The sequence below is a fragment of the Trichomycterus rosablanca genome, chromosome 3, assembly GCF_030014385.1.
Source record: "Trichomycterus rosablanca isolate fTriRos1 chromosome 3, fTriRos1.hap1, whole genome shotgun sequence".
Taxonomy (NCBI): domain Eukaryota; kingdom Metazoa; phylum Chordata; class Actinopteri; order Siluriformes; family Trichomycteridae; genus Trichomycterus; species Trichomycterus rosablanca.
The window spans coordinates 54,792,440-54,816,114 of NC_085990.1; the positions used below are offsets into that span (position 1 = coordinate 54,792,440).

Below are 23,675 nucleotides of genomic sequence, written 5' to 3' on the forward strand. Positions count from 1 at the left end.
CATTTTACTAGGGCATTTTTCTTTTTCTGTTATGAATGATTTGTATTGTATCAATTCATCTGCCAGGCTCATGTTCAGATCTGAAGGATATGCTGCAGCGAGTGAGTTAGCCTTTAAAGTGAGCTCACTGTTGGACATATTGTCAGGCATGAAAAGAACATCAAATAGCTCAGTTAAGTGTGTGTATGTATTCAAACGGTGGTTGAGACAGGACACAAGTTTGTCAATGATGACATTGAAAGTTTCGATCCGAAACTTGTCCTTTCCGTTAAATGCTACACCTGGCTCTGCACTATCATCAGACATAATTTTGCGCTTCTTTGTACGCTGGAGGTCATGCCTGTACTCTTGGGAGACAGCAGTAGTGAAATTTAAAGCTGCCCCTTCAAACACCTCAAAGTTATCTCTCTGTGCTGCCACAAAGTCTCGTAAAGACAAGAGAAGTTGTGTAGCTGTACATACGTATGTCATTATCATGCTTCTGCAGCTGCAGTCTTGTGGCTTGGAACCTCTGTAGTATTGTGTCCCAGAAGTATGCCATGAAGGCCATCTCCAACTTGTCCAATTTGTCACAGAGTGCAGAGGCTTCACTTCGAGTTACACATTTCTCCTCCATATCTTTAGACATATCATTCAATGCCTCTCTCAGTTGTGCATAATATTTCCAAAGAGCCTTAGTTGACTCAGCTCGTGCGCTCCATCGAGTACCTGACAGTGATTTCAGTGTGAGTTTGATATCAGTATCACGGAAAACCTTTCCCCACCTGTGTGTAGATGATGCACAAAATGTGTACATTGCCTGTACAAAGTCAAAAAAACGTCCAGCTTCTGGGCTACTGTCAACAGCATTGACACCAACTAAATTCAGTAAATGTGCTGCACAGGGGACATAACAAATCAAAGGGTTTCTTTGTTTAAGATGAGCTTGGACTCCATTGTACTTTTCCGACATGTTACTTGCATTATCAAATGACTGGCCCCTACAGTTGGATAAGTCTAGGCCCAGATTCTCCACCATAGCAACAACACACTCTGCCAAACTGTCCCCACTATGGTTTTCAATAGGCTCAAAAGCTAGAAAACGCTCGACTACATGTCCGTCATTATTAACAAACCTGAAAATAAAAGTAAGTTGGTCCACATGAGCAAGGTCTGGAGTGGAGTCAACTATATCAGAGAAGTATTTTGATTCTTTGATCTCATTAACAATTGCCTGCTTTGTTCTCTGTCCCATCAAATCGATAAATTCTTCACACACTGTCGATGATAAGTAGGACACAGAACCTTTTCCCTTACCTCCAAACCTTTGGAGGTGCTCAGCTAGGAATGGGTCAAATTTGGCTAAGAGTTCTATTCTTGTCATTTACAGACCACCTGGCGCACTGGGAGACTTCATAGAAGAGCTGGATGTTCTTCTCAGTTTCTTCCCTTCAGATGGAACTCCTCTGACTCTTCTTGGTGACTTTAATCTCCCTTCACTTCAGTCCTCCTGTTTTCTTCCTCTTCTTTCATCTTTCGACCTCCTCTTTAATCACAGCCCTCCGACACACAAAGGAGGCAATCTTCTGGACCTGGTCTTCAGCCGTCCAGCTTCTGTTCTGGACCTCACTGTCACCCCACTGCACCTCTCCGATCATCACTTTGTGTCCTTCTCTCTCTGTCTCCCAACTCTTCCTACCTCCAACCACACTTTCACCCTTACAACACGCCCCAATCTTCACTCTTTATCTCCCTCCCTGCTGATCTCCAACATCCTAACTTCACTACCTAACCCTGACATTCTTGCTACCCTTCCACTCAACTCTGCAACTAATACTCTACTTTCTTCTCTTTCAACATCCCTCGATCAGCTCTGTCCTCCTACCCTCAAACGAGGAAAACCTTCTCACCCTGCTCCTTGGCTTTCAGATGCATTGCGCAGCAACAGAAGAGAATTGAGGGCAGCTGAGAGAAAGTGGAGGAAATCTAAGCTTGGTGTTGATCTCCACTCCTACCACGATCTGCTGTCCAGGTTCTCATCTGATGTGACTGCTGCAAAAACATCTTTTTACAAAGCCAAGCTTGAACAATCTGCTGCTGACCCACGTAAGCTTCATGCTATATTTTCCTCTCTTCTGAACCCTCCTCCTCCTCCCCCATCTGCCTCTCTTACTGCTACTGACTTTTCAACATTCTTCCAGGACAAGATTGACAAAATCAATCAATCCTTCTCTCCGACTGACCCACTTTCAACTGACCCTCAACCCACCAACACACTCACCAGCTTCACCCCACTCACCATGGATGAGGTTACACAGCTCCTCTCATCCAGCAATCCCACTACATGCACACTTGACCCTATACCATCCACCATCCTCAAAGACATCTCACAGGACCTAATTCCCCTCATCACACCCATCATCAACAACTCCCTGACATCAGGTGTTGTCCCTACTGCTTTTAAGAAGGCTCAGGTAATTCCCCTTCTTAAGAAACCTACACTAGACACTACATACATTAACAACTACAGACCTGTCTCACTCCTCTCTTTTCTATCCAAAATTCTTGAACGTGCTGTCTATAACCAACTATCTGCCTTTCTCACTCAGAATGACCTCCACGATCCGTACCAGTCTGGCTTCAAGGCAGCACATTCTACAGAAACAGCACTTGTAGCTGTTACGGAGAGGCTTCATGCAGCCAAAGCAGCCAAACTGTCATCTGTCCTCATTCTTCTTGACCTCTCTGCAGCCTTCGACACAGTGAATCACAGCATTCTCCTGACCACTCTCTCCAACCTTGGAGTAACAGGTTCAGCATGGCAATGGATGGCCTCCTACCTGGAAGGGCACTCCTACCAAGTGTCATGGAGGGCATCCATATCTACCCCATGCACTCTCTCAACCGGTGTTCCTCAGGGCTCTGTACTTGGCCCACTTCTCTTCTCTATCTACACCCGCTCTCTGGGTAAGGTCATAGCCTCCCATGGCTTCTCCTACCACTCCTATGCAGATGACACTCAGCTTGTTCTGTCATTTCCTCCTTCAGACACGCAAGTCTCAGCTCGCATCTCAGCATGTCTGCGAGATATCTCACAATGGATGTCGGCTCATCATCTAAAACTTAATCCCAGCAAGACAGAGATGTTGCTCATTCCTGGAGATCAGTCTCCAACCCAGGACCTAGTCATCTCTCTGGATTACTTCCAGATTAGACCATCTGATAAGGTAAGAAGTCTTGGTGTTGTCCTGGATAACCAGCTGACCTTCTCTCCTTATATAACCAACATGACGAAATCGTGCCGATTCCTCCTGTACAACATCAGGAAGATTCGTCCATTTCTCTCCAGAGAAGCTACCCAGATTCTGGTGCAATCACTTGTAATCTCTCGGTTGGACTACTGCAACTCACTCCTGGCAGGAGCTCCCATGTCCACTATTAAACCCTTACAGCTCATTCAAAATGCAGCTGCCCGTCTGGTCTTTAACCAACGTAAACACTGCCACATCACCCCACTGCTGCGTTCTCTTCACTGGCTTCCTGTAGCTGCACGCATTCAGTTTAAAACACTGACGCTCGCCTACAAAGCCAAAAATGGACCAGCCCCAAGCTACCTTCGGGGTCTAATCAAACCCCGCTCTGTACCACGCAACCTCCGAGCCTCTAGTCTCGCCCGACTTGAGCCTCCATCCAGGACTAAAGGAAGACAAGCATCAAGGCTATTCTCTGTTCTAGCGCCCAAATGGTGGAACGAACTTCCTCTGTCTGTCCGAACATCTGAGTCTCTTGCTGTCTTTAAAAAACGATTAAAAACACACCTTTTTACTAAACACTTGGGCTGATTTGTACTTATTTACTAACACTTTATTCCAATCTTTTCCATTTAAAAAAAAAAAAAAAAAAAAAAAAAAAAGGCACTTTGGTTCTAACAGGTTTTAGCAGATTTGTGTTCTTCGACTGTTGTCTATCTAAACTTAAGGAATGAAATGTTCACTATGGAAGCACTTCTGTAAGTCGCTCTGGATAAGAGCGTCTGCTAAATGCTGAAAATGTAAATGTAAATATGATGCCCAAAAAATTACCATTGTGGGCTGATCCTAATAGCTCATCATTTCCCCTGAAAGCAAGTCCCCTCTCCCCCAAAAACTGGATGACTGCAACAACTCTTTTCAAAACTTTCCGCCAGTATTGTCTTTCTGCATCAATTTGTTTGACAATATCAGAATCAATTGTTGCTGTGCCTCTGGAGCGATTATATAATGCTAGCATGCTAGCCCTATGCTCCACACTCCCCTCATGCTCACCAATCCGCTCTGAATGTTTCCAGTCAGAAAATCCATGAACAAAAGTATTGTGCTTACTGGAAAACAGTTTGCAAGCAAAACAATACACACAGCCAGTTGAAGGAGAGTAAAGTAGCCACTGCCTAGTCACAGTTTGCCCGTTGGGTAGAGAGCAACTGAGTAGAGCATTTGTAAAGCTCCTACTGGTACCCCCAATGCCTCTATCCCTGACTGTGACTGGGTACTTAGCACTTCTGTTTTGAAATGCAGCTTCTCCTCTACTAACAAGAATCGACTTGGCTTGGTCGGTAATGGTACTGGGCCATAAAGCAGGGTCGTTGACCGTTTCACACCAGGAGTTGGGGTCCTTGCCCTCCTCATTTGAAAAACGACACTCACACGATGCAGCTGGCTGGTCTGATTGTGGGTCTGACACACCTGCAACTTTCCTTTCATGGTCTTTCTGCTGCTGGTCTGTGGTAGCCTGGCAGGGCTGGCATTCCTGCTCTGCACCTGACTGGGTCTGCAAAGGTACATAGTCACTGACAGGTGACACTAAGCCAGTGGTGATCACATCTTTATTGCTAGAACTCTGATCACTGCTAACATTAGCAATGTCTCACTCATATCCAGCGGTTTCTCAAAGAAGTTTGAGATCAAAGGAACGCTTTTCAGGAAATCTGCCTGATTTGCTTCCTTAATCTTTTTTGCTTTTCTTTTTGAGGCACCACTTTTTTGTTTGGGATCCATGTTATTAATGGCAAGTGTTTCTTAAGATGCAAATATAGAGGCTTGTCTTGCAAATTCCTATTCCTATCCAATACTTACTATGTTGTTTCTATGTTGTATGTTCAGGAAAAAAATACAATCACAAAATTGTAGAACCAGATACAATATGTAATAAAAAAAGGCTGACCTATAACTATTTAGCTATAAATTGTTGTTATTGTAAATGTATTGTATGTATGTACTAATATTATAAAGCTTACACTTCTACTATTATCAATAATGGAATATGCAAATAACAATAAGCTTTTAAAAAAGCTGTGAGTTGCTAGTTAGCAACGTTTCACTAGCCTTGAAAAAGGCTGTGAACCTTTCAAAGTTTAATATATTATATATAGTAATATAATATTATATCATGTAATATAATATAATATATAAGCCTTTGAAAAGACTATGAAAAGAATGTAACAGAATATATGCAATATAGTATAGTATAATATAATATAAAAAAATATATATATTATAAAATAATATAATGCAGTATAAAGGGCAATGAGCTTTTAAAAAGGCTGTTGGTTGCTGATCTGGTAATAGCAAGGTAAAAGTTGTAGTAAAAGCACAGAGCAAGTTCACAAGCTGAACTGTCTGAATGTGAGGAGTTTTGATACTGGCAGGGGGTTTTATATAGATCTTGCATATTCACTTGGAAGTTCTCGCAACACCTAACAATTTTTCACCACTGAGTGAGAGAGTGGGGGAGGGGCAGCCACTATCTACTACAAAAAATGCTGTTTTGTGTGTGAGAGAGAGAGAGAGAGAGAGAGGGAGACAGGGGGAAGGTTTTGAGTATATTAAAAATGCTGTGTTAATGATATTAAATCAAGTTTAATTATTGTCGAGACCCCTTCACACTGCATTGAAACATGTCAAGTCATGTCAAACTGTCATTGAATAACAAGCTGAATAAAATATGTTTTCCAATAAATAATCCTCAAACAAAATATCAGGGTTACACACATACTCAGCCACAGCTACTACAACAAAACCACTTGCTGTTGCATCATCTGTCACCAAACCAAAATTGTGCTACTCAGTAAAATTAGCTTGCAGTTCTGTTGTATGAAAAGGCACTTTTCCTTTCATGCATTCCTTTAGAGCTAGAGTGACCACTGGTCTCTTTACTGTTGTTTATTAAAGGGGAAACATGAAACTAGTCAAATGGCTTGTTGTTTTCACATAAGTGAAATCACACCCTTGGCCAAATTCACTCAATTTAATCGGTGTCAAAGATAGCATTCATCAGACAAATTGCTTGTCTTAAATTTAAATAATTGCAAAATTGCTAAATTAATTTGTGTCTCTGCGCTTAAGAGAAATTGAACATAATAATTTTGAAACAATACAAATTCAGAAACATTAAGTAAGGGCCTGAATCGCATATTTGCAACAAAACGTCTGTTATGAAATATGGTAGCTTGCCTGGCAATTTGTAGGTCCCTAGAAAGTCAAGGAGCCATGGTAAACGACTTCTATGGAAGTCAATAGAGCAGGGGCCCTCATGATCAAGGGCCCTCTAATGGTATGCCCTGCTCTTCTCTAGGGCCCCCTGGTAGGGGCTCTCATAACCAGGGCCCTCTAAAAATATGCCCCCCTCTTTCCTAGGACCCCTAATAGCCAGAAGTCGAAGTCAGAGCAGTGCCACAACGCCTCATCCATTTTCATAAGGGGCCCAAAAGCATGGCTAGGGCCCAAAAGCATGGCTAGGGCCCCTAAAAGCATGGCTAGGGCCCAAAAGCATGGCTAGGGGCCCCAAAAGCATGGCTAGGGCCCCCAAGAGGCCCTGGGGTCAAAGTCCCTAATAGTCAGAGGATCCTTAAAATGGAGGGCCCTCAGAAATAAAAATATATTGTATCATAAATGTTGATAGGCATCGCAAAATGTTTTGGGCCAGGGCCCCCCCCCGGGACCCCCTGACCTCAAGGGCCCCTGGGCGCTGGCCCCACTGGCCCGGTCAGTAATCCAGCCATGGTCATCAGGACGCTGCACCACCGGGCGAACAGCATCCCCACAGACACTACGGCCAAGGATAGAGAGAAATCTCATGTCAAGAAGGCCCTGGGTGAATGTGGTTCCCAACTGGGCATTCGTAAAAGCGGAAAAAATGCCCAAACACGGCTCCAGTGGATTGAAGGGAGGAGAAGGACAACCACGGTCTAAGCGCAAACCAGTGGTGATTCCGTATGTGGCGGGAGTATCAGAACAATTGAGACGGATATTCTCCAAACACCGTGTTTCAGTTGCTTTCAAACCCCAAAACACGCTACGCCAGAAATTAGTTCACCCTAAGGACCGGGTTTCTCGGCACAAACAGAGTAACGTAGTGTATGCTGTTAGGTGCCTGGAGGATTGCCGGGAACTGTACATCGGGGAAACCAAACAGCCACTGGCGAAACGGATGGCACAACATAAAAGATCAACCTCTTCTGGCCAGGACTCCGCAGTGTACACCCACCTGCAAGCCAGCGGCCACTCACTAAATGATGTGCAGATCCTTGACAAGGAGGAACGCTGGTTTGAACAGGGAGTCAAAGAGGCCATCTATGTGAAGAGGGAATGACCATCCCTGAACCGGGGAGGAGGCCTGAGAGTACACCTCTCACCATCTTAGAACGCCATAATAGGAGCTTTACCCCAATCATGTGTGAAAGACACACATGACCATTGTAATTAATGGTCATTGTGATTTGCATATGGACCTGATCACCGGTTCCATTGTTACGCAATGGGAGGTGATCGGTCGTTATGCAAATCGTCTGCATATAAGGTTGGGTTATTCAAATACTTGTTTTTAAATACATGTTTGGTATATTTTTGCAGAGTATGTTGAACAACTGTTATAGTAATTCACGTACAGCACTTTTAACACATTAAACAAAAGTTTACTTAAGTGTATTTTTTTTATAAAGTTGAAAGAAAGACTTAAGTAAACTAATCTTCAATATGCTACAGTGCACTAAAGTATATTATTGTCACACTAATGATCAATACACTTACAGAGTGCTAATTATACTGTAATTGTACAAAAAAGAATACAAAAGCTTGACTTTAATTGTACTAAATTGTACTAAATTAGGACTATTTAAATTTAATATACTTCTCAAATACTTGTTTTTAATATTATTAATATATCTGCAGTATATTAAAGTGTGTTAAATAACTGTTATGGTAATACATTTAAAGCACACTTTAAACACATTATACAAAGGTTTACTTAAGTGTATTTTGTACACTGCCCTAGTGAAAAAATGCACTTAAGAGAATTTAAAATATACTGAGATTTGTCTAAGTATATCAAAAAAAATAAACTAGCAAAGTACAACACTACTGAAATAAAGGAGGAAATAATAGAGAAATATGAGAGTTATTGTTGTTTCTGGTAGATACATTTTATAAAAGAAGGAAATGTATTATGGTGTATGGTACAGCACACATACTGTACTGAAATGTGATGTGTGTTTATGTACAGTACTACTGTGTATTGTTGTTTATTATTGTTTATTACAGGAATGTCTATTCTATCTAGAGATGCATGAGTACCGATACTAGTATCGGGTATCTGCCCGATACCGCGCTCATTAACTTGTACTCGTACTCGCAAACGAGGCTCCGATACTAAACATCCGATACCGTGTGCCTAGTGCACGTTGCTGCGTTGGTTAGTTCAGGATCATCTGCTCTGACTGAAGCTGCGTCCGGAATCGCATACTTCCATGCTCAATAGTATGTGAAATGAGGACGCGAGAGCGGTTAGTATGTCCGAATACATAGTATACACAAAGAGGTACGCGAGAAGTACCCGGATGACCTACTTATTGGGCAGCCATGTTTGAGTATGCAAGCGATGCACACTTGCGGTCCGCTAATGTACCCCATAATGCAACTGGAGCTGCGTAGGCGTTTGAAGCGTAATAAGAAACAAGAAAGATAGCGGTCCTCTGTTTACAAGTGTAAGTAAGATAAATAAAATAAAACATCTTAAAGACGAATAAATAACAAAAACACGATAAATAGCCAAAAGTTTGGCGAGTGGGGTTTGTAATGAGTCTGTAACTATGGTGATATTACGTCATCACGTCCTCACGTCATCACTTGATGTTGGAAAGATGGCGGATGTAGTACGTAGCGGTGTTGTCTGCATACTGCGTACTTCTGTACTGGAAGTATGTACTTTTTTACCGGCAGAGTAGTGCACACTTCCTCCAATTTAGTACGTACTCTGTAAGTATGCGATTCCGGACGCAGCCTGAGAGAAAACGTTTAGCTCCACAGACAGAACGACTCTGAGTCGGCTCCCGCTCTGTGGTAATACTCAGTATAATTAAGCCTGAGCTTTATAATGTAAGCAAGTCACACAGAATGTTCTGTAGTAGTTGGTGTTTATTTACAACCGCAACATTCATTATAACAGTAAAAACGGAGAGATGAATGAGAAAATAAACTTACGCTGCGCATAAAATGAATTGACTCCTGAGTCACTTGTATCGATACAGTGAACAGAGCATCTCTCTTAAAGACACACACACGTCCTATAACAGCGGTCGTTGCTTTGGTAACCAGTTTATCTTCACTATTAGCTCTATTTTGAAGGTTTTTTTCAGACTGAACTGAATAACATTAAAGGTGCGTGTGAGCATGGTCAGTAAGACTAATCAAATGTCTCCCGTGGGTGAAAAATGAATTGCTTTAGTTTTAGAAGTAAAAAAATCTCAAAATGCCACGCATCCCCCGGTCAGGCACTGGCGCCCCCCAGACAAGTACTCGCCCCACAGGTTGAAAACCCCTGTTCTAACATGTCAGATATCTGATCCAATAGGTATTGGTATCGGTATCGGCAAGTACAAAAATACATGTACTTGTACTTGTACTCGGTTGGGAAAAAATGGTATTGATGCATCCCTAATTCTATCATTTAAGATTTAAGAGAAATATACATGCATTCATAACAAAAAAGAGCATTTAAGACATTAGAAAGGTTAGGTAAGGGGGAGTTTGGGAAGTCTGGCACGGATTAATTCTATTTTGTTATGATGAAAGGAGTCTGACCCAAAATGCAGATTTTAGTTGCGGCAGCAACTATGTTTATTAACAGAAAAAAACACACGAACACAAAATAAACAAAGAAAAAAACGAGTGGTGTCGACCCAAACGGAACCTGAAAATGAAACAGAAATCAAAACAGTAACTTAACACATGAGCCTCGAACCGAGGACGCTGGCTTCGCAGAGATGCAAGCTTAACCACTGAACTAAACGGCAGTTATACAACACAACGGAATGAGCGCAGATAAGGTGCTGCTACGTGGGGGAATAGGTTTACGCTGAGTGACCCCCACTAGTGTATATGATCACTTGCGACGAGCGAGCGTAGATTGGGTGGAGCCTTCGCCACCACGCGGGTTACTGATGATGGCTGAAGGAGAAGCAACTCTGCAAGTAAGCAACAAGAAAAGTTAAAAATTAAACACAGGGCAGATTCGAACTGGGGTCGTCCTGACCCAAGGCAAGCACTCTAAGCACTACCCTATTCCAGAGCTAGGAAATGTGATAGCTCCCACTAGCGGTAAGCCTCCTGCCAACAACGCAGAGAGGAAACCAGCGCTAACAAAACCTTGAGGTCAGGGGGCCCCGGCCCAAAACATTTTGCGATGCCTATCAACATTTATGATACAATATATTTTTATTTCTGAGGGCCCTCCATTTTAAGGATCCTCTGACTATTAGGGACTTTGACCCCAGGGCCTCTTGGGGGCCCTAGCCATGCTTTTGGGGCCCCTAGCCATGCTTTTAGGTGCCCTAGCCATGCTTTTGGGCCCTAGCCATGCTTTTGGGCCCCTTATGAAAATGGATGAGGCGTTGTGGCACTGCTCTGACTTCGACTTCTGGCTATTAGGGGTCCTAGGAAAGAGGGGGGCATATTTTTAGAGGGCCCTGGTTATGAGAGCCCCTACCAGGGGGCCCCAGAGAAGAGCAGGGCATACCATTAGAGGGCCCTTGCTTGACTTCCATAGAAGTCGTTTACCATGGCTCCTTGACTTTCTAGGGACCTACAAATTGCCAGGCAAGCTACCATATTTCATAACAGACGTTTTGTTGCAAATATGCGATTCAGGCCCTTACTTAATGTTTCTGAATTTGTATTGTTTCAAAATTATTATGTTCAATTTCTCTTAAGCGCAGAGACACAAATTAATTTAGCAATTTTGCAATTATTTAAATTTAAGACAAGCAATTTGTCTGATGAATGCTATCTTTGACACCGATTAAATTGAGTGAATTTGGCCAAGGGTGTGATTTCACTTATGTGAAAACAACAAGCCATTTGACTAGTTTCATGTTTCCCCTTTAATAAACAACAGTAAAGAGACCAGTGGTCACTCTAGCTCTAAAGGAATGCATGAAAGGAAAAGTGCCTTTTCATACAACAGAACTGCAAGCTAATTTTACTGAGTAGCACAATTTTGGTTTGGTGACAGATGATGCAACAGCAAGTGGTTTTGTTGTAGTAGCTGTGGCTGAGTATGTGTGTAACCCTGATATTTTGTTTGAGGATTATTTATTGGAAAACATATTTTATTCAGCTTGTTATTCAATGACAGTTTGACATGACTTGACATGTTTCAATGCAGTGTGAAGGGGTCTCGACAATAATTAAACTTCATTATCATTAACACAGCATTTTTAATATACTCAAAACCTTCCCCCTGTCTCCCTCTCCATGCCTCTCTCACTCTCTCTCTCACACACACACACACACACACACACACACACAACAGCATTTTTAATATACTCAAAACCTTCCCCCTGTCTCCCTCTCTCTCTCTCTCTCTCTCTCTCTCTCTCTCACACACACACACACACACACACACACACACAACAGCATTTTTAATATACTCAAAACCTTCCCCCTGTCTCCCTCTCCATGCCTCTCTCTCTCTCTCTCTCTCTCTCTCACACACACACACACACACACACACACACACACACACACACACACACACACACACTCACTCACACACACACTCACACACACACTCACACACACACACACACACAAAACAGCATTTTTGTAGTAGATAGTGGCTGCCCCTCCCCCACTCTCTCACTCAGTGGTGAAAAATTGTTACATTGCCCTAAAATCCCACGGGGGCTGAGCCAATCAGGTGTTGCGAGAACTTCCAAGTGAATATGCGAGATCTATATAAAAACCCCTGCCAGTATCAAAACTCCTCACATTCAGACAGTTCAGCTTGTGAACTTGCTCTGTGCTTTTACTACAACTTTTACCTTGCTATTACCAGATCAGCAACCAACAGCCTTTTTAAAGGCTCATTGCCCTTTATACTGCATTATATTATTTTATAATATATCCTATTACTATCCTTAATCCGTCCTTGCTGATGACTCCTAGTTTGTGCTCCAATGGATGATGGGGAGTCAAACCCTAAGTACTGGTCTGTGTGTGTTGGTTCGCGATACACATTTACTTTCAAACGTCCCCCATCTTGAATAGCAATTTCACAGTCTAAGAAGGCTAAACTGTTGTTGCTTGCATCCTCCCTTGTGAACTTGATGTGTTTGTCCACCAAGTTGATGTGGTCCATGAAATGTGGTACTTCCTCAGATTTTATTTTAACCCAGGTGTCGTCCACATATCTGAACCAATGACTCGGTGGTGTCTCTGAGTAGGACCTTAGTGCCTTCTTTTCCACTTCCTCCATATACAGGTTTGCAACAATAGGTGAGACTGGTGACCCCATAGCACACCCATGTTTCTGTTTGTAGAACTGCCCTGTGTACAAGAAGTAGGTGGACTGAAGACACAGTTCTAGGAGTGTGCACACCTGGTCCGTGGTAAGGTTGGTCCTCTTGCTCAGGGTGGGGTCGCCTTGTAGTTTCCAACGGACCACCTCTACTGCCTCAGCAACCGGAATGCACGTGAAGAGGGATGTAACATCATACAAGACCATTGTTTCCTCTGTCTCCATGATAACGCCCTTCACCTTGTCCACAAAGTCCATGGTGTTCTGAATGTGGTGTTCCGTGCTACCTCAACGGGTTGAGAATCGATGCTAGAAACTTAAAAATGTTATGTCACAGAGTTAATCATACCAACAATGGGTCGTAAAGGTACATCCTGTTTGTTAGGTAACCCATACAGACTAGGTGTAGCCTCCCCCGGATATAATTTGTAGTACAAAGCTCTGTCAATAGCATTGTTCTGTTCTAAAACTTTCAGACCATCTATCACCTTTTTCTTGTAGCTACTACCTGGATCTTGTTTTAGCAGCTCATAAGTGTTAGTGTCACTAAGTAACAATATCAGTTTCTCATGATAGTCTATCTGGTTTAACAGAACAGTACATCTACCCTTGTCAGCATGAAGTATGATGATGTTATTGTCCTTACTAAGTGTAGTAAGTGCATACCTCTCGTCTCTGCTGATGTTGGATGGCGGTGGCTTTGCATTACTAAGGCAAGCTGACACTTTCATCCGCAACTGTTCCGCTTCCAGGTCGGAGATGTTGTTGTTGCGGATTGCTGATTCTGTGGCTGTGATCAGTTCCACTAGTGGGACCTGCTTTGGTGTAACAGCGAAATTCAACCCCTTAGCCAAGATGTCTTTCTCCGCTTGTGTGAATTGTCTGTCCGACAAGTTGTTCACCCACTTGTCCATATCACCAGTGTGTGTTTGCCCTTCATTCCTCTTTCGGCCATCCGTAGTCTGTTGGTGTTTCTGTCCTGCAGCAAGCAAGTCAAACTTTTTTCGCTGCCTGGTTTTTGACTTTTCATGTTGTCCTAGACAAGCCTTCTGCATGAAGTTAATCACCTGTTGGAGAGTGGGCTCATCTAGACGTGATGTAAGTCTTTGTACGATCTGCTCCTCTCTAGTTTTTAAGACATCGGTTGTGAAGTTAGTTTGTCTCACCCGTTCATTCGGTAGCTGGTTTTGTGCCTTCTGAATGATCTTGCTAGCTCGGTGACCCTTGACAGAAGATCTGAGTTGCAGGCTCTTAGGTGTGATCCTGCTCTGTCTGCATCTGATGTTAAATTGCAGGTGGTTCCTGTAGTCAGCCATCTTACGTGCCGTTTTCTCGTACTCTCGTACGAGTTTGAGGCAATCCTTACCGAAGTGAGTCAGAATCTGTTGATGCATGCTCAATAATCCAGGTACACAAATCCACAAAGTTAAATCAGTTCATCTGGACACAAGTTTGTTGTAGAGATACGTTTCGTCACTCAATCCGAATGACTTCTTCAGTCTGAGCTGGTGGTGGATACCCCAACCTTATATGCAGACGATTTGCATAACGACCGATCACCACCCACTGCATAACAATGGAACCAGTGATCAGGTCCATATGCAAATCACAGTGACCATTAATTACAATAGTCATGTGTGTCTTTCACACATGATTGGGGTAAGCTCCTGGGGTAAAGTACATCTCTCACCATCTTACAACGCCGTACTAGGAGCTTTACCCCAATCATGTGTGAAAGACACACATGACCATTGTAATTAATTGTAAAGGTAAAATCACAAATGCAGGAAATAAAACGAACGTAACTGTATTAGAACAAAGAATACAAGACATACAAATAAAATAAATTGGGCTCACTCACATACACACCTGGCTCGACTGAAGTAATTTAGCTAATAATCTAGAACTTAACCCTCCGTCGTTGCAGGCCTAAAGCGTGGCTTGTCATCGTTGTTGCCCAGAAAAATTGCCCCTTTACTCCGAAGAGCAAATAAACAACATAAAAAGAGTACCTCTGTGTCGATGGCTCAGTCCCTTACTTCTAACTCTCTCTCTTTCCTCCTCTCTGTAGCAGTAGTAGGGGCTCGTACCCTCCTGCCATGTACTTTGGGTCTCCGGACCTCCGGCCACTAATATCCTACATGGACAGGGAAAACTGGGGCTTTCCGGTCGCTCCAGTCACTACCTGGGAAGTTTGTCTTCAAATCTTTTGAGAGCGTCAAAATCACACACTTCAGAAGAGTATCAGCAGCTGACTGGGTTAGACAACTAACTCTCCCTACATACTCAGAGTTATGGTACACTTTAGCAGCCTGCGTTAGCCTACCATGCTACCGCATTCACTAGAATAACCAGTATATAGCAGTCTGCGTTAGCCTACTATGCTAACTCTAGACTTTAACTCTTATTTGGGCTGTCTCTCTGACAACCCATCATCAGAGCCTTCTCGGATACATATATTTAGTTACCCACTCACCAATAATCCTCTTTAACTCACATATATGGCCTACATGCTGCACCTCCACTGATTACTGCTGATCAGACACATCTGCTGGGCTCTGCATCTCACCCAAACCATGGCTCAGTGCTGCACAACTAGCAAAAAGGTGAAAAGAAAAGAAAAAAAAAAAAAAAAAAAAGAAAGCTACAACAAACAAGTAAAGCTGAACTTAAAGGGTTAAGCTCACTGTCTTTAAGTTTATTAATTTCTGAGAAAACAAACATTTCAATTACAGTAGTGTTCTCAGCCCTAAGGCTGAGGATAGTTTGGTGTTGGACTATTTATATCCCATAACATGATCAAAATATGACGTTATTATATTTTTTACATGTTTAAAATAAGTACAGACATTTACTGGTTTATATGTAGTATACTTCAAATCTTAGTATATTATAAGTATATTTAAGTACAAATTCTTAAGTACAAATCTTATAAGTATATTGTAAGAAAATGTTTTTCTCTTTCTAACCCTAACTAGATAACTGAATCCTTAAATCGGATCACTGTTCCATTTAATGTTTGAATTTGTCAAGCATTAAGCAAATAATTTATAGCTGATTTATACAGTGCTGAATTCAGCTAAGGTGCATTAGTGCTAAGAAGTGTGAGAGACTTTGGAACATGTAATTCTAAAACAACAACTACTACTACACCTATGCAGGTGAAACAGGGTGTTGCAGGCCAATTTGTTACAGTATTTTACATAATTTAGTGGCTCTCTTAGAAATCCGAAAACATTCTAATTTCCACAGGGCTGCATGGTGGTATGGGTTTCCTCTGGGAGCCCCAGTTTCCTCCCACACTCCAAAGACGTGCAAGTGAGGTGAACTGGAGATACTAAATTGTCCATGACTGTGTTTGACATAAAGGCTTGAACTACCGTTCCTGTCATGAATGTATCCAAATTGTGTAAAACATGATGTTAAAATCCTAATAAATAAATTCTAATTTCAATGTTGATGTTTAAATTTACTTGATGTTTTAATTAATCCATGCCTTACTGTTTGACTGTGATATAAATATCCAGTTCTCTCCTAAAACCCACTGAAAAGCTGAAAGGTAAGCAGAAGAGAGTTCACAAGAGAGGAACTTAGAGCCTGGAGGATCTGAAGAGATTTCATGACCTTTTTATCTATTTCTGCCAAGGGTGCCAATCATTTTGGAGCTGACTGTATCAGTGTAGGTTTAACATTTTTATATCTAATTACTGTGATTTTATCAGGAGCTGGAGCAGCAAGTCGTCACACTGTTGAAAAATGAACTGAATAAATATAAGAAGAGTCTAAGTCGAGAATTCTCTGAGGTAAAGGATGAGGAGGATCAATGTAGTTTCAGAGAGGAGGTACTGAAGATAACGCTACATGTCCTGAAGAAGATGAACCAGACAGATTTAGCCAACACACTGCAGACCAGTAAGAGCTTCTGGTTTTATTCCATCACTTTCATTTAAGATCTACAATATGAAGTAATTTTAATTAAAACTAAAGTAATTTAGTGAGAAAGCGAGAAGGTGTAAAACAGTAAAATGTGTCATGCTGATAGTTGATCCATATTCAGTTCAGTTTTGATCTTTCTAATACTAATAAAAACATTAATAGCAGCAAACTGATATCCGAACTCTGACATTAAATCTGTTATGTCTTAATGAATCATTATCTGATAGAGATGATCAGACAGATTAGACAGACAGATTAGATTAATAAATAATATTAGATTTTATAATCTGGTTCATGCAGTGAAATATTTCTCTTCATGTTCTTCTGTTTATTAGAGCTGGTCTCCGTTTATCAGAAGAACCTCAAAACCAAACTGAGAGAGAAATATAAAAGAATTAATGAAGGAATCTCACAGCATGGATCATCAGTTCTCCTGGATCAGATCTACACTGAGCTCTACATCACAGAGGGTTCGAGTGGAGACGTCAATAATGAACATGAGGTGAGACAGATTGAAACGACATCCAGGAGACCAACAACACTGGAGAAACCCATCAAATGTAATGACCTCTTTAAAGACACGTCCATCAGAACTGTGCTGACTAAAGGAGTTGCTGGAATTGGAAAAACAGTCTCTGTGCAGAAGTTCATTCTGGACTGGGCTGAAGGAAAAGCCAATCAGGACGTTCTCTTCATGTTCCCACTTCCCTTTAGAGAGCTGAATCTGATAAAGGAGAAACATCTCAGTCTGATGGAGCTTCTTTATAACCTTTTTCCAGAATGTAAAATATTAAAACCAATAAATGGCAAGACCCACAAGATTATTTTCATCTTTGATGGTCTGGATGAGTGTCGACTTCCTCTAAACTTCCAGAAGAATGATGTTGTGTGGGATGTAACAGAATCAGCCTCAGTGGATGTGCTGCTGACAAACCTCATCAAGGGGAACCTGCTTCCCTCTGCTTTCCTCTGGATCACCTCTCGACCAGCTGCAGCCAATCAGATCCCTCCTGAGTGTGTAGCCCAGGTAACAGAGGTACGAGGTTTCAGTGATCCTCAGAAAGAGAAGTACTTCAGGAAGAGGATCAGTGATGAGGACCTGGCCAGTAAAATCATCAAACACATAAAGTCATCAAGAAGCCTCTACATCATGTGTCACATTCCAGTTTTCTGCTGGATTTCAGCCTCTGTTCTAGAGAGAATGCTGGGTGAAGCAGAGGGTGGAGAGATTCCCAAAACTTTGACTCAAATGTTCATCCACTTCCTGACCTTTCAGATCAAACACAAGGAACAAAAGTATCATGGGAAATGTTATCCAGACCCTTATCAGACCAGAAAGACGATACTGGCACTGGGAAAACTGGCTTTCCAACAGCTGGAGAAAGGAAACCTGATCTTCTATGAAGAAGACCTGAGAGAGTGTGGTATTGATGTCAGAGAAGTGTCAGTGTACTCAGGAGTGTGCACCCAGATCTTCAGAGAGGAGTTTGGGTTACACCTGGGGAAGGTCTTCAGCTTTGTTCATCTGAGCATCCAGGAGTTTCTGGCTGCTTTATTTGCATTTAACTGCTTCATCAGTAAAACTCCAACAGAAGAACAAACCACTGATCTGTCTGATCTGTTCACCAAGTCCAGCATGTCTAATTTCCTCAGGAGTGCAGTGGACAAGGCCTTACAGAGTGAGAATGGACACCTGGACCTTTTCCTTCGCTTTCTTCTGGGTCTCTCACTGGAGTCCAATAAGACTCTCTTACGAGACCTACTGACACAGACAGGAAGTAGCTCTCGCAGTAAACAGGAAACTGTGGAGTACATCAAGAAGAACATCAGGGAGAATCCCTCACCAGAGAAATCCATTAATCTGTTCCACTGTCTGAATGAACTGAATGATCATTCTCTAGTGCAGGAGGTCCAGACTTACCTGAACAGTTATAAACACTATAGCTCTGGTTGTCTCAGTGAACTCTATCTTTCTCCTGCTCAGTGGTCAGCACTGGTGTTTGTGTTGCTGAACTCAGAAGAAGATCTGGAGGAGTTTGATTTGAGTAAATATAACAGATCAGATGAATGTCTTCTGAAGCTGCTGCCAGTGGTGAAAGAATCCAGAAGAGCTGTGTAAGTATTTTTTTAATTAATATCACAGCAGCAGCTTTTTACTGTTATTATAAATGTAGTGAAGCAACATAAGTGGTTCTGATCCACCTAAACACAACTTATTCTAACCTGTGTGTGTGTTTGTGTGTCACATTTTAAAGTTCAGCTCTTCTAGTAAGATTTTTTCTCACATTTACTTACAGCATGTTACGATATGTAACATGAGCATGTGAGGTGAATTGGAAGGACGGACACAAACACCAGTAGCTGATATTCCAAACAGTACTTTGTTTACTTTACAAATAGAACGATACAAACAAACCAACAAAAAAATGTTCACAGACAACCACAAGATATCTGTATCCAAATAATGGTGTTCAGTAATGGTTATTACAAAAGTATTTACTAACAGAAAACACGTTAGGCATAAATATATCTATATATATATATATATCTATATCAACTGGAGGGCGTGCTGGAACTTACTAGCTATTTAACTATTAGTTTAACACTAGAATGACAATGCTTGCACATTTTTGCGCAAGGGACTTTTGCCTCTCGATACCCCGCTCCCCTGTTGTGAGCCACTTAGTACCCATTATCATGGTAATGACCCACAGCCTGTCTACACACAAACACCTCTCATCCCCCTCTGCCCAAATTCTACAGACAGGCCTGAGTGAGCTAGTTTCAAGAAACATTATACAGGAATTGGCAGCAAGATTTATTTAAAATAATATTCGCAGGAAAATTTTTTTACAAAAGCAATAGACACATTGCAATTTAGTTTTTTTTTGTTTATTTAATGTTTTTACAAAACTATAAGTACTATATATATATGTGTGTGTGTGTGTATGTGTGTGTGTGTGTGTGTGTGTGTGTGTGTAATTGTAGCTATACATGCTATTCACACTTATTACACACCCAGTTTTTCTCAGTTCTACATTTGCGACAGGTGTACTTGTTGCAAACTCCACACTGTTTTGTGCTGCGGTTTCTAGTGCAGAGCGTCCTTTACCTTGGCATACTCTGTGGGTCCTGCTCTCCCATGGAAAGTAACATCTGTGCTGAATTCATTCTGCAGAAGGGGTTTAGCATCTACCGTCTCCCAAACTGTCCCGTCCTTTGTTTTCAAGCTTGGTATAGGTGTCTTGTTCTCTGCTCCCAAACGTTTCTTTCTGGGAGGGCTGCAAAGCTCTTCATCGGATTTACCATTGCCATCCCCATCTGTCGACAGTTCTGAGCTCAACTCGGTGTCAGAATGAACTACTTCATCCAAAGTTAGTACCTCTCCAAGCATATGCATGACAAAAGAGGACTGATAGTGCTCTAATGGTTATGTAGAAGGAGGGGATATGTCCTGAGGATCTCAGATTTTCAGTCAAGCTAGTGTTAAATGTACGGTGGACGCTGACGGAGCCAAAGAAAAGAAAATAACAAAAGAGACTAACTGCCTAACCCCAAAACTACCTTCAAAAATACAAGTAATGGCACCCGCCTCTTACCTAGTGGTTCTAACAAATAATTGCTACGGTGTGTGTACATGTACGCGCGCCAAGCTTGCCTGTCCACCTGTCGCGGTAAACCTGAGAGAGAAAGAAACAAAGGAGAGAGCAACAATGAGACTCCGGCAGATACTGGTTACATAAAAGCCAACATCAACAGCTAAAAACTGAAACTGCCGGTAAACAAAGCCTCACTACACGCCAAAATGCTCCTCGCCGAACTCTGCCCAGATTGGTCCTTTTAAGCGCCAGGACCCGCCTCCCAGCAGTCAGCAGCAACTTCTGATTGGCGCACCGTCACCTGTAGTCAAGGTTGATAGACCAAGAGACAAGAGGGGGAAAAAAAACAAAAAAAAAACATACGTGCTTCTTTTGCACGTCACACGCCCCCTAAAAGAGAGCAATTTTAGTTTGCGATTCATGTTACAAAAACAAATCATGCACGAGACAGTGTATCCGCCACAATGTTATGAACACCTTTCTTATGCCTAATTTCCAATTGATAATCTTGAATCAGTAGTGCCCATCTCATCAATCTTTGGTTTTGGTTGTACATACGGGATAAAAATACCAAAGGATTGTGATCAGTATACACAATGACTGGTAAACAACTTGATCCAATGTACACTTCAAATTGTTGCAAGGCTAACAGTAAAGCTAGAGCTTCTTTTTCTATTATGGAATAATGGAATTGATGTTTGTTAAACTTACGAGAGTAGTAACACACTGGATGAGCTACACCACAACAATCCTCCTGCAACAATACAGCTCCAGCACCCACTGCACTGGCATCAACTTCCAATTGGAAGGGCTTAGTAAAATCTGGAGCTGCAAGAACAGGTGCTTCACTTAAAAGCACTTTCACACTTTCAAATGCATGTTCACAATTAGGTGACCACTGAAATGGCACCGCCAGACTGATCAGCCTCGTAAGAGGTTCAACCACTGTTGAGAAATTTTTGCAAAATCCTCTATAATACCCAGCCATCCCTAAAAATCTAAGGAGCTCACGCCGTGTTTTTGGAATGGGAAAATTAACAACAGCAGCAACTTTAGCGTCTGAAGGACGCACGTGAGCTCTACCTACCTGTTTGCCCAAATAGGTAACTGTGGCCTGCGCAAACTCACACTTGGCTAAATTTAGTGTGAGAGAGGCAGATGCCAGCCGCTCAAAAAGCATGCGCAGTGTTTTCAAATGGTTAGACCAATCAGCTGAATAAACCACAAGGTCGTCTAAGTAGGCAGAACAACCAGGAACATCATCTATTATTCTATTTATGAGTCTCTGAAATGTAGCAGGCGCATTTTTGAGGCCAAAAGCCATCACTGTATATTGTAGGAAATTGTCTGGGGTAACAAATGCAGAGATCTCAGATGCTTCAGGAGTTAGAGGAATCTGCCAATAACCTTTTAATAAATCTAACTTGGTGACGAAATGAGCTGCCCCAACGTTATCAATACAGTCCTCCATACGAGGAAGTGAGTAGGAGTCAGATACGGTAAAACTGTTTACTTTGCGGTAATCTGTACAAAATCTAAATGTACCATCAGGCTTCGGAACTAATAAACATGGCGAGCTCCATGGACTGACACTAGGTTTAGCCAAGCCATGTGCTAGAAGATATTCAACTTCCTCCTTCATGATTGTTCTTTTGGTGTATTAACACGATAAGGGTGTTGTTTTAGTGGAGTTTTAGTATTCACTACAATATCATGCTTTAGGACTGTGGTTTGGGACGGGACATCATCAAAAATAGACGGAAATTCTCCGATAAGTTTAACAAGGTCATTACTTTGTTCTGTTGACAGGTGCTTTATTCTTAAAGGCAGTTCTGCTAAACTCTGAGTGTTAGGAAGTGTTAGTGTCTAGCAGTAGGTAATTTGTGTCCATGAAAGTTTAACCCATCTACATCTGACAGAGAATTTACTACAGCAACAAGTATCGAACTGGAGTCAGCTTTTTTCACAGGTGTACTTCTGGAATAATAAGCTTTTAACATATTAATATGACACACACGAACATTTTTCTTACGCTCAGGGGTTTCAATAACATAATTGGTGTCACTAAGCTTTCTCTGTACAGTGTAGGGACCTGAAAATCTAGCAGCTAGAGATGACCCAGGAACAGGCAATAAGACTAAAACTTGGTCACCAGGACTAAAACTTCGCAAAACTGCTTTCTGGTCAAAGGTTTTCTTCATGTTGGCTTGTGACAACTTCATGGTATCTTTTGCAAGATCCCAAATTTTGTACAGTCTCTCACGAAACTTACTGACATAATCAAGAACATTGGTAGGGTCTCCTTCACTAGTGTTAGCTAAAAATCTCTCCTTAAGCAACTTTAAGGGACCACGAACAGTGTGTCCAAACACAAGCTCAGCTGGACTAAAACCCAGTGACTCTTGTATAGCCTCACGAGCTGCAAACACCACAAGAAGAACTCCCTCATCCCATGCTTTACCTGTATCCAAACAATATCGATGCAGCATAGACTTTAGACCTTGATGAAAACGTTCAAGGGCACCTTGAGACTCAGGGTGGTAAGGACTAGACACTATATGTTGAATATTCAAAGTTTTCATTACTTGTGCAAAAATTCTAGACAAAAAGTTGGTACTTTGATCAGTCTGGATGATCTTGGGTAACCCAAAAGTTGAAAAAAACTTTACCAACGCTTGAACTACATTTTTCGCAAGGGTATGGCCTCAGGAAAGCGGGTAGCAGTACACATGATGGTAAGAAGAAACTGATTACCTGCTTTGGTCTTCGGTAACGGCCCTACGCAATCAACCAGAATCCTTTCAAATGGTTCCCCAACCACTGGAATTGGACACAAAGGCGCTGGTGGGACAGACTGGTTAGGTTTTCCTGTAATCTGACAAACTTTACAAGTACGACAGTAATTTGAAACATCAGTTTTTAGTCCAGGCCAAAATAAATGTTTAAGGATGCGGTTGTATGTTTTGGTAATGCCGAAATGACCAGACCATGGACTGTCATGAGCTAAAGACAAAACATGCTGCTTGTAAACTGAAGGAATTACAATTTGACAAAGATTGTTTAGTTCAGGATCACTGCACGAACTCCACCTACGTGTTAGCACACCATTATCAAGATAATACTTTACTAATTTATCAGGTGCATCCTCTGGTTTAATTATCATGGAGAAATACTTACTCAAACTTGGGTCAGCCTTTTGAGCCTCCATTAACTTATCATTTCCGATCACCCATTCAACATGTTGCTTGTCATTGGAAACACTACAGGGTCTCACTTTGTTTTCTCCTAAACTGGAACCAAGGTTATAATAGTTTTGGATTTTTCATTATAGTT

At 41.8% G+C, this 23,675-nt stretch overlaps 1 protein-coding gene and 1 pseudogene across 1 annotated transcript in view; one reads left to right on the forward strand and one right to left on the reverse strand.

The window, feature by feature from the left end:
- Nucleotides 1–23,675, reverse strand: part of LOC134309986 (NACHT, LRR and PYD domains-containing protein 3-like) — a 152,688-nt pseudogene that overhangs the window by 42,557 nt on the left and 86,456 nt on the right.
- The window catches only part of LOC134309987 (NACHT, LRR and PYD domains-containing protein 3-like), a 93,672-nt gene that overhangs the window by 22,496 nt on the left and 47,501 nt on the right, over nucleotides 1–23,675 (forward strand). Inside the window, exons 3-4 of the mRNA XM_062991495.1 lie at nucleotides 16,530–16,719; nucleotides 17,079–18,858. Of these exons, the coding sequence (XP_062847565.1) occupies nucleotides 16,530–16,719; nucleotides 17,079–18,858 (1,970 nt within the window). The remainder of the gene's footprint in view (nucleotides 1–16,529; nucleotides 16,720–17,078; nucleotides 18,859–23,675) is intronic.